General features: G+C 42.0%; 1 protein-coding gene across 1 annotated transcript; it reads left to right on the top strand.

Annotated features, from left to right (window-relative positions):
- The first annotated feature begins 247 nt into the window (after positions 1-247).
- On the top strand, positions 248-11,398 carry HNRNPUL2 (heterogeneous nuclear ribonucleoprotein U like 2). Its single transcript, XM_088480100.1, has 14 exons — positions 248-1,024; positions 2,077-2,215; positions 2,941-3,011; positions 3,960-4,099; positions 6,133-6,223; positions 6,321-6,433; positions 7,075-7,338; positions 7,761-7,883; positions 8,946-9,074; positions 9,172-9,337; positions 9,428-9,610; positions 9,704-9,819; positions 10,000-10,083; positions 10,894-11,398. The coding sequence occupies exons 1-14, from the start codon at positions 562-564 to the stop codon at positions 10,957-10,959; spliced, it is 2,148 nt and encodes a 715-aa protein (XP_088336226.1). The 5' UTR covers positions 248-561; the 3' UTR covers positions 10,960-11,398.
- Positions 11,399-11,696: the final 298 nt, after the last annotated feature.

Here is an 11,696-nt window from a genome sequence, read left to right as displayed (position 1 = left end):
CGGCGTCATTGTTTAATCGCTGTCAATCAATGAATTAAAAAAAAAAAAGGGCGGAAACCTTTGGGGCCGATCACCTGACCTGTCAGGGCCAATGATCAGGCGGGTTGGCCGGCCATGCTTTATCCAATAGAATTGTTGATTTCAAGAGGCGGGATATGCCTACAGTTTGACGAATCGCTGAACGCGACGCCACAATGGATTACCCTAAACCGCTTGTTTCGGCCAATCACTGGGCAGAACGTGACAAAGGAGGTGGGGGGCAAACTGCTGTGTATTGTGAGTGCGGCGGCGCGCTCTTCTTGTGCTGTCGGAGGCGGAGCGGAATTACAGGCGCACAGCCCGGGAGTCGCTGTTCGGCCGTCATATTGAGTACGAGGGTGTGAGCGCCGCTATAGGGCAACGGAATAACGTGCACGTTGCCACTCTGCTGTTTCGGTTTTGCGGACTAGTTGTAGGTGCACTTCCGCCCCCACTTCCGGGGTGTGACCCGCAGACTACCGTCCACTTCCGGTGCGCTCGGAGAACATCCGCCCTGTGTCTTTATCTGTGATCAGCGGCATCATGAGCGGCCTAGACCCGCGCAAGATGAAGGTGACGGAGCTGCGGGCTGAGCTGCAGCGCAGGGGGCTGGATTGCCGCGGGCTGAAGGCCGAGCTGAGCGATCGGCTGCAGGAGGCGCTGGACTCGGAGATGCTGGGTGGAGAGGAGGAGAGGCCGCCGGGTACCCTGGGCTTGGAGGAGGAGGAGCGGGCCCTGGATCCCGGGGAAGGGGAGGAGGAGGAGGAGGACGACGAGGACGACCTGGTACCGCAGGCGGATGAGGAGGAGGACGACGCCCCCAATGATCAGGCGGTCCCGGGGAAGGCGCCTGGTGTCCCGGTCGCAGAGAGTTCCACATCGGCCGATCAGCCGGCTGAGGAGATGGAAGTGGCGGCTGGTAGTGGCGGATCCCTGAACGGGGCTGCTCAGAAGGAAGACGCAGGGGAGGATGCGGCGAAGGTCGGAGGCAAAAAGAAATCCAGTGGTGGGTGTAGGGCTGGCTGGGCCTAAGCGGGGGCTGGGCCTGAGGGTGGCAGATGGGGTCGGTGGGGGGATACTAATACCTTGCACTGAGACTGTTAGCAACTTCCCATCATTAGCCTCTATGCACATTTATTAAATTTCATCTTTATTATCACCCAATGCTCCGAAATGCCCCTGAATATGTAGCTGATAAGATCAGAAACATTATGTACTGGATTCCCTATTGTGGCTGTATGCCTATATACCTTATACACCTCACACTGATTCCATATGGTATGCAGTGTTCTGTGACTTAGTGGTTGGCATGGTCTTAGTTTACACTGTAATATTGTGCTATCATTCTCACTGTCATGCTATATGCTGCCATGTCTTTTCTGTGTCCAGGCAGCTGTGTAACATAAATATAGAGAAAACAATCCTTTTTAGATAAACTAATCCCCCATTACATTATTCATGGTATCCATTGATCATTGTGGTTGTATATAAAAGATATATTTTGGGGACAGTAGGGGCGGTGTTCAGTTGTTTTACCGTCTAAAGTGACAGGAGATCGTGGGGCGGTATTCAATTGTTGCAGTTTTTCGCGCTGATTGGGCCCAAAGTGGTCGGGTTTAGCTGCGTAAAACGGCTACCCCTGACCAAAGTGCTGGGCGCGATCACGAAAAAAGTGCTGCTTGGGTGCCCAAACTGGTCACTTTTTACCCATTTCAGCTCGCACTCCCCTGAATAGCTCCTGTTGGGTGCATAAAGGGGCGAAACAATTGAATACCGCCCTATGCTTGTAAAGTTATCATGTTTTTTTTCTTCATGTTGAAGTGTTCAAAACAGGTCTCATAGTGGATACATGGTCTATATGCATTTGTCCACTCCATAGATTGATGGACTTGTTTGATAGACCATTTGGAACAAGTTAAATGTATATGTGGTTGAACTGTTTTGGGGTATTTCTTTTGTTCCTTTACTTTGTACTCACAATTACTTTGTCATATGTGCATTGCATACTTCAGATCTTCAGCAATTTCTTTCCTTTATTACATGTTCATTGTTCTGCAGCTGGAGAAGCAGAGAAGAAAGATAAGCATTCTGAATCTAAGAGCTCAGGAGCCATGCGTCATGGTGTGAAGAGGATGCGAGAAGAAGAGCAGCGTGGACGGACATATCATGAATACAAAGAAGAGTGTTATTATAGCCGGTAAGATGTGCAGTATATAGGGGCATGGTGATGGAGCATGTTTTAACAAAAAAATATATATATTTTTTTATTGAGAACATTAAATTCTTTCCAGATGTTAAGATGGCTAAAGATTTAATCTCACGATCTACAGGTGCACTCTATGGGGTCAGTTTAATTGCAAATAATGACCGCAATCTAGTGTGCATATGCTGCACCGGAGGTAGCCTAGAGATTGCATATTTTATACATACCTGTATGGGGATTCAAACTAAAAATGTGCAATTTCATAGTGGATTGGGGGTGATTATGTGCCGCCGCTATTGCCTCTGCCACAATCCACCTATAATTGAATTGACCCCAATTAAATATACCAATGACTAAATATAAGGCCATTGTTGGGGCAGTTCTGGAAATGTGAAACATAAAAATAACATATTGGTTGGTGATCGTTGATAATGTCAGTGACCTATTCTACTTCTACAGTCAATTTGACAATTTTACCAGCTTGAACGCCACACAAAAGCTGAAGTATTTTGAGAAGGTCACAATCTCATAACCTCAAACACTGCAGGCTATAGTCCATGTCTCTTTGCATGTACTCCTGTTCTTAAATGTTGGGTTTTAGGAATTGCTAACACCTTTTTTGTTTTGATTTTTGTGTGTGCTGTTTCCAGTGTTTCACCCTTTGAGTCCTGTCCATCTTAACTGATTGTGACTGATAATTTTGTTGTATTTCCACTTAGTTCCAAGTCTCCTGTGCCTACTGAAGAGGCAAGTGATGAAGTGGAAGATAGTGAGGTGTGCCTTGATAAATGTAGGTGTCTCTTAATCCAAACCTCCTAATATGGTGTTTCTGGTCTACTGTGTTAAAGCTATGTTTAGTGCTTACATTTTCTTAAATTATGTATGTCATTTGGATTATTTTCCTTTGTCTGTTGCTACACTGCAGCCTCTTGTTTTAATCACTTACTATAGCTTGACTGAAGTGTAAATTTAATCTAACTTCACTTATACCTCTTTTCCACCAAAAACTCAGGTCCGACCTGGGTTTTTGGACATGGTTCCAACCCAGGTCAGACCCATTTACACTGCACCTTTGATCTGGGTTACTCCCAGGTCAGCCCTGTTCACACTGAACTCAGGTCTGCCCTGCTAAACCTGTGAGGTCATAAAAAGTGGGAGGTGAATGCTCCACAACCACCAATCCTCTCATTTTAGGCATGATCCAGGTCAGATAACCTGGGTTGCACCGTTTACACTGCACCATTACCTGGGTGCATCCTGGGTCCAACCCTGGTAGCTACCTTGGTTGGATTGCAGGGTCACTTGACCCAGGTTATTTTTCAGGGACCCTTTTACACTGAGCTGCGACCCGGGTAGACCCAGCAAAAACCCAGGTTTTTGATCTGGTGTAAAAGGGGTATTAGTGTTCACTCTTTTTATCTGCTCGAGACAAAGACGATACTCTGGATGTCTCATTCACAATGACTTTGTGGATAGGGTGTGCATTAAGATACTTGGGGGACACTCGCTTCCTAAATAAGGCTGTGAAGTGCCTCCGGAACAGTCAGACAAGGTCACTTTGGGAACAGTATATTTGCTTTTATTTATTGAAATAAATCCCATTGGACTGATTTATAGCTTATTAAAATGATTAAAATGATCTAATTGATCAATTTTGTTTGCATAATTAGAAGCAAGGTAATACGGAACTCATTGCTGTAGCTTGCCTTTTGTTACTTTTTGTTATCATGTATTTCAGCCACCTGTGATCTGCAGTTTAAAATGGATAAGGACCGCTTTGGTGGGCGTCCTCTCTTTTCTGAGAGGTTTCCGTCTCTGTGGTCAGGATCTCGAGCAACTCATGGTGTAACAAAGGGAAAGGCGTACTTTGAAGTTAAGGTGAGTCCTTTTATAGTTCTTGGTATTCCCTAGCTAGAAGATAGCTAGGGCCCGATGTAGAGTTGTAAGTAAATCCGCTGTAGATGTTACTGTGTCGTGTGCTCAATAATAAATGTATATATTTGGGGTTGTCTCTCTGGTGTACCTGAACCCTTATGCGTATGCTTAGTTTGATAGTTGGCCTCATATAATTTGTGCAATATACACGTCTGATAACAGTCCTATTTATGCTTCTGTCCAACTGTGCACAGCCTGCGGTTGTGCTGTCGCACCCTGAATGAAGTTGCATATGTGAGAACACCATGTTACAGCCTAGTTAGGCCATATTAGTTGCAAGTGGAGATGCAATTGAAATACATATGACCTTGTGTTGCTCGTACTTGGTACAGGAACATACACAATGCAAGATATACACACAAACAAGCGTACGTTCAACTCCTCATCAGCAACATAGTGCTAAGATATGCGATCTGTCCCCCATAAGGCTTACATTTCTATAAAGGTAACAAAGACACATCAATGAACGTTTAATGTTTTGCATTTGTTTCCCTATATATGTGTAGAAAGCCACTGTAGTGATAAGAACACTTGCTATGTGGACTTTGTTTGATAAAGCAATATAGCGTATCCTACAAAGGTTTGGTGTCCTGTCTAAATTCCTGTGTGATCATAACCTGCCATAATGCTTTACAGAATATCTGGCCAATAAAGCATTACAAGTGTGTCTGGGCTCTTGCGCTTGTGCCCAGGCTATGAGAAGGCATCACTTCAGGATGGTGTGTGACAGGATTACTACCTTGGTTGGCAGATGTTCTGTATAGTTTGGGGGGATTACACTCATTGTTATGTATTTGCAAGAATAACAGACCAGTTAAAAAAAAAGGGGTTGTTCATATTTTCTTATATTTACTTGTTACCATGTGTATATCAATGGATAATATAACTAATTCACAGACATTGTTTTTATTCATATTTTGAAGCTGCTTCACAAACTACAATGGCACCAGCAATGCCATTCAAATGGAGGAAGTGGAAATAATGCCATGTATTTCACACGCCTTGTACATAGATGAGCGTATGGTAAATGCTACACATCGGTGATTCTCAAACTTGGTCCTTATGGATCCTTAACAGTGCATGTTTTCAAGGTAACCTCAGGAATAATTGGTATCATCTGTAGATTTATTGTGTTAGTCAATTAACACACTTGTGCTACAGCTAGATGAACTGGGAAACATGCACTATTAGGGTTCCATGAGACCAGTATCTAGAAACACTACTATACACACACAACGATTGAGTTAATGAACAATTTTAGTAACTATTTTCTACCTTGAAAAAATGAACTAAAATCGTTTACTAAAGTTGTTCATTTAAATGTAATTAACGATTTTTATGAACTACAAACGATTTTTGCATATTAACTTAATGAAAATCGTTGAGTTGACAAGTCTGGCTGAACTACAAACGTGAACGCGCATGAACAATAATCGTTCATCGTTTGACTCAGATAGTGAACGATTTTTTTAAACGCTATCGTTTAACGATGATCGTTCAAAAAATCGTTGTGTATGTATGCACCTTTAGAGATACTCCTGCTACATTGGCTTTTACCATGCAGACCATGTCAGCCATTCCTGTGATTTGTGTATAAGAATGCTCTATCCTGGTTACATGACTTTCTCTTACAAGAAATGGAAATGTTTCTGGGCTACTATGTAGCATAGATTAGGTTATTCTGCACTTGAAGTGATGGTGTAATTAGAAACTTTTAGTAGTGAAAAAAATCCTGGTATTGGACTTTATTCGTTCCTTTTGGAAATGGAAAAGGACAAATAATCTTAGTGTGCTGTCATATGCCTCTTTACCATTGGATGAGTAATATTCACATGTTGAATAGCCCTTTCAAGTTCTAAATTCATGGTGCATTACTACCACACCCGTCACATGGTGATGCTGTGAGTCTGAAATCTTTACAGTCACTGATATTTTACAATTTACTTCTGTTTTTGACATGTTCATTATTTCTGTAGGTGACGGAGAATCTGCCTGTGAAGGAAGGATGTTCAGAATCCCCCTTACTCCGTGTGGGCTGGTCGGTGAGCAAGTCTGCTCCTCAGCTGGGTAATAATGCAATAAGTTTTCACTCGATCTCTGTCCATCACTAGTGTGCGTCTCTTAGGTTTATAGACTGTCTTTTTCACACCTCTTTGTTTTCCAGGTGAAGATGACCTATCCTATGCTTATGACAGTCGTGGTCTCAAGGTTACCAGTTCCCGCTTTGAAACCTATGGGGAGTCGTTTGGTGAAAATGATGTCGTTGGCTGTATTGCTGTAAGTTTGTTTGTTTCGTTCTGTTTTTTTCTTTGCTGGTAAAAAGCTGGTTGTTATAAAATGTTTTAATGACCACTCATTAGAGGGTGATATATTGATCGTGCTAAGCATGCAATTATTTAATAGGAACTCTGTATTTTAACCTAATTGAGGCTTCAAATCACACTAATTCCTCTATACTTCTGTCATACAGTCATTGCCAAATCGACCAAGCCATAGTGTGCTTTCAGGAGGTGATGATGTAGGTCCAATACATTTTACCATCACTTTGTTATTCAGTGCACTTGTCACAAATGCGCCTCTTTGATTTGGGGTTTTGGGGCCGGCTGCTATTCCGCATAGAAGACTTATTGCTCTGGCTGTATCAGATGGATTCTGGAAGGCACATCGCATTTATGCAAATGGCCCCGAAAATTCCCACAGTCCAAAAACATACTATTATTCATTTGGCTTGTGACTGTATGTTTGTAAGCGCCAATGGGTCAGGGATTGGTGTGACTGATTCAGAATCACCTGGAAAGAATTGCATGAATGGCGGTGCTGAACCAAATAAATGTTAGTAGGAGGCTGTTGATGGTTTTGACTTTTTCCAAAGGATTTTTTCTTTCCTTAATTTTTGTTTCTACTTTAAATCCATACAGAACCTAGATGGTGACTCTGTGGAGATTTCTTTCTCTAAAAATGGTGCAGACTTAGGTCAGGCTTTCGTCTTGGATAAGAGTTCTTTGGGGGAACAGGCGCTGCTGCCCCACGTTCTGTGCAAGGGATGCACTTTCCAGGTCAACTTTGGACAGAGGGAGGAGCCCTGGCATCTTCCACCCGAGGGATTTGCGTTCCTGAAAGGAATTGAGCCTGAAGACCTGACCAGGACACCATTGCCTCCTAAAACTGTAGAAGAGTGTGAGGTATGGAGCATACTTTTACAATGTATAGATGACTTGAGAACTGCAATGAAAATTGGATGAACTTTGTTGTAGGCTTCTCTGTGCCTTTTTGAACTTTAGTCCTTGATTCCTGGATGGATGGAGACAAGCTTTCCACTTTGTCACTGTACAAATATTTGGTACATGGTGAGCAGTGGCAGGCCTCCCTTATTCTATACACTGCATTCCATATACCGGGGTGATACAGCAAAGGCTAGGGAAACCTTGCATTAACTACTGAAGACATTAGCCTATAATGCTGATTTCCGCTGTAATAATCTTCTGAAAGCTCTTTCTATTCAATCTGATGCCTAGGATATCACAGAACATTGTCATGAGGCCAGTGCAGTATTTTATAAAGGTTTATCATAGAATATTATATATATTTCCTCTTTATTGCCAAGGTGTTATTGATGATCGGTCTGCCAGGGACTGGAAAAACCACATGGGCTCAGAAACACATTCAGGAAAACCCAGAGAAGCGTTTCCAGCTCCTTTCTACGGAAGCACTGCTGCCACAGTTGCAGGTGATATGCTCATCCTACTGCTGCCTTCATACACGGCTTGCACATTATAAGTAATTCAAAACCTAGAACTTTACAGAGTTTCAGCAGAGAGGCCCAAATATGAATGTATTTAAATGTGAAACTGAGTCAACAGGGTCACTTAGTTGCAACATAGAGGGGTACTCAATATGAAACGTAAACTTCACTGTCGAAGTTTACGTTTCATATCGGAGTTTTTACCTGCGTTAAAGTATCGGGCGTGCGCCCGCTTATCCCCGTATTCAATATGAAATTAACGAAAACGGGAGACTCTGAAGTTGGATTTGCGTAAAGTTAGAATTTTTCCTTAAAAAAATTGTAGGACCCCCCTAAAGTTGTAAAAACATGGGGGAACACTATGGGTACCCCCGTTTTAGCCTTTAAATGAAAGTCGGGGATTTAAATAGCCCAGCAGGTGTTTTTTTCCGACATTGAAGAAGTGACGCAGAAGAGCACTTAGGTTATTTTTTTTCGTTTTTTTAAGTGGTCCCATCAAATTTGGGGTACATGAAAATGGGTACTAGCATATTTTTAAGTCCCTAAAGTAAGTTTTTAAAAATTCTGCAATTGTGCACCTGCCGCTATAAATCTATTCTAGAAAACACCTGCCGCATACTTGCAGAATAGCCCTGAACCTATTTCCCTATTTTGAAACAATTTTTTCCCATTTTTTTTTTTTTCACCCCAATTTTTAAATTAATTTTTTGGGGTGTCCCTATTTTTTTAAAAAACTTTTTTTTGACAGTTCTTTTTTTAAATGTCATTTCCAGGGGTGCAGGCTATTTAAAGCCTGCACCCCTAAACCCCAATTCTGCGCTTTTTTTTCGACACGTATTCAATGTTGAAAAGTTATCCCCGTTTTTTAGCAAAGACTTTTCGAACCTGCGATAAGTCTTTGAAATTGAATACGGTGTAAAAGTCAAACCTGCGATAATGACATCAAAAGTGCGATATTAACGCACAAACGATGTTTTCGCTCCCATATTGAATACCCCTGATAGTCTCTTAAATCTACAGCTAGACTGACTCTTGTTCTCTTTACAGACTGCTGGACTGGACAACAAAGAGGAGAACCAAAAAGTTGAAGATAATCTCGTGCAGCTGGCAACACAGTGTCTGATCAGACTGGTCCCGGTGGCTGCTCGTAGGAAGGGGCATTATATTATTGACCAGGTAAGATGACTGCATCATTGTTTCAGATACATAAGACACATGGCTAATCCCTATTGTATTTATCTACAACATTTGTTTTTCCCTTGCCCCTTTCCAGTGCACAGTCTATAGCTCTGCTCAGCGCAGGAAGATGCATTGCTTTAAAGGATATCAACGCAAAGCAGTGATGCTGGTTCTTAATGATGAGGAATGGAAGAAGAGGTTGGAGATGCGCAAAGAGAAGGGGGAGATTATTCCTGAGTCCGTGCTTCTAGAGATGAAAGGTATCTTATAACTCAGTGTACATTGTGTAAAGGAGTACAAGTTTGATGCATTCTTAACTTTCTGTCCTCTGTCTGCTTTCTCCAACTTAGCCAACTTCATGATTCCTACAAAGAGTGACTTTCTAGAAGAAGTTGTGTATGCAGAGCTTGGACAGGAAGAAGCAGATACTTTGATATTGGAAGCCAAGAATGAGGCTCGTCGGCAGCTGCCTGCAAATGACAAGAGGGGAAATCGCATGCAGAAGAGAGTCCGCACAGACAGGGGACGTGGAGGTAAGTGTAAATGGGATCGCCTGAGTTCAGCTGGGAGGTAGAAACAAGGAGACAAACTGCATCTTTATTGATGATTTACTTGTTACTCCCCAGGCAATTACCACCAGCAGAGGAACTTCAGCACTCGTATGTTCATGCAGCACTCCAGACCCCAGCCGTATCATCAGCAGCAGCAGCAGCCACGGCAGTACTGGGGATCCCAGAGAGGGGTGAGAAATTCTTTTGAGTATTCAGATATGGATTGAGTGGTGAACGCATTATTGTGTGATTTGAGAAAAGTTCTAACTATTCCAATGAGATTTTGATAAATTGGTAAAGGCTGACAGTCGCTTACCGTGTATATTAAGATCAGATCAAGTGACCACCTTTCTTCCGTCTACAACTTGTAGGGTTACCAGAATTTCTTTGATCGGTACTCTGAACAGCAGAATAGATACTATGGACAACAGAACTTCAGACCACAGAACAGAGGGGTAAGGTTTCTTCGAACTACTATCAACCTAGCCAGATAACCCTATTACTTTCCTGTAAAATGAAAACTTCTGAATTGTATTTTCCAAAGAATATTTGGTGTATAGATTTTAAACGTATTGTTAAAGAACAATTCCATGTTAAGTAGCAGTCTGTAAAGTAAGGGGGGAATTTGGATAGCAACCGAACCTCACAACTTAGTGAATTGACCCCCGTAATCTGTCCAATTAACCCAGTCCTGTTCAATGACCGTAACCTAAAACAGGGATTTTGCGGTGTCTATGCTGATTTCTGCTTGCAGTCTATAGGGGGAGACCAAGTAGAAATCAGGGAAGGCTGTATTTGCCAGTTAGAGTGCCATCCACATCGCGTGAGTCTCACAAACTTGTATTTTTACAATTTCCTATGTAATCATAGGTGTAATAGTGCCATGGTTACTTATCTTGTAGGACTATCCTATGTTAGTGCTGCAATTAGATGTGACTTTTTCTACCTTGCCCTCATGTGACTTTACTTTATATTGTACTGCAAACTGTTTAAACGGTATTGCTCTCCTAATGGTTCTCTGTGTTTATAAGTTGAGAAGAAAACAAACTAGATAAAATTGGTACAAATTGATCCAAATAGATAAGCTATGTCGCACATGTTTTATAACTGGGCACTTGAGATGGAAACAAATCCATTGCTGTAACAGCTCAGGTCACCCTACAGCAAGTATGTAGATGGACCACTCTGATTGGGCACATTACCACTGTGCATGAGGTTGGTCATTCATATATCCTGACCTTTTATCTCTCCTATTGTCTTCTCAGCAGTGGCAGAACTATGATGACCGATCACAATATTGGGATTACTATGGCTACCAAGGCTACCGATGAATGAAGTGATAACACAGGGGAAGACAGCACAGGGGGGCTTGGATTGTATATTTCTTTTCTACATTAAAACAAAAAAAAAAAAAAAAAAATAATAATTTTTTTTTGTGGAGGAGAAACTGCAGAGCATGTAAGATGTCAGAGACTTTATCCTCCTTTCAATGTGTATGGTTTTTGTCAAGCTTAGAAAACATACTGAGGTTCAGGACTCTGTCAGATGCTGTCTTATGGTTGAGGTGCACTGTCCATAATGTTCTCCGGAACATGCAGTGTACACCTGTGACTGTTCTTACATGGGGGCTCCGTCCTGCCTTGCATCCTCCTGCTTAGCTGGGAGTAATATGCAGTAATTTTTACTTCCGTCTCTCATCATAACCCTGTAACCTTTTTAATTTTTATGCCAAGAAACATTTTTAAGAAATAAAAATTTGTGTGACATCGATTCTGCCTAGGTTTGTGTTTTACAACCTGCCGCTGGTCAACTTACATCTGACTTATAGACACTGGACACATTATTATGAGAATAAGTTTTTATAGTTTAATTTTTAAATTATATTTTGTTTGTCCGTATAGCAGTGGGGTAAACTTAAATCTGTAAATCTCAGACATATTACATATGCATATTACACACCCCTAGAACGAATGATAGTTGTAAGTTGCGATGGCAAGCTTTGCTCAGAGAGGCAGAGGTACAGGGGAGGCAGCGTCGGTAAGAAAATGATTAGCTCTGTTTTTGAAAG

Source organism: Taudactylus pleione, unplaced genomic scaffold, assembly GCF_031769625.1.
Source record: "Taudactylus pleione unplaced genomic scaffold, aTauple2 ptg000250l, whole genome shotgun sequence".
Classification (NCBI taxonomy): domain Eukaryota; kingdom Metazoa; phylum Chordata; class Amphibia; order Anura; family Myobatrachidae; genus Taudactylus; species Taudactylus pleione.
This window is presented reverse-complemented; position numbering and strand designations above follow the sequence as displayed.

Coding starts and splice junctions, on each gene's coding strand:
- HNRNPUL2 (XM_088480100.1), top strand. CDS start 562: ATGAGCGGCCTAGACCCGCGCAAGATGAAGGTGACGGAGCTGCGGGCT. Junction 4,100..6,132: donor AGGCGTACTTTGAAGTTAAG/GTGAGTCCTTTT, acceptor TTATTTCTGTAG/GTGACGGAGAATCTGCCTGT. Junction 10,084..10,893: donor TCAGACCACAGAACAGAGGG/GTAAGGTTTCTT, acceptor TTGTCTTCTCAG/CAGTGGCAGAACTATGATGA.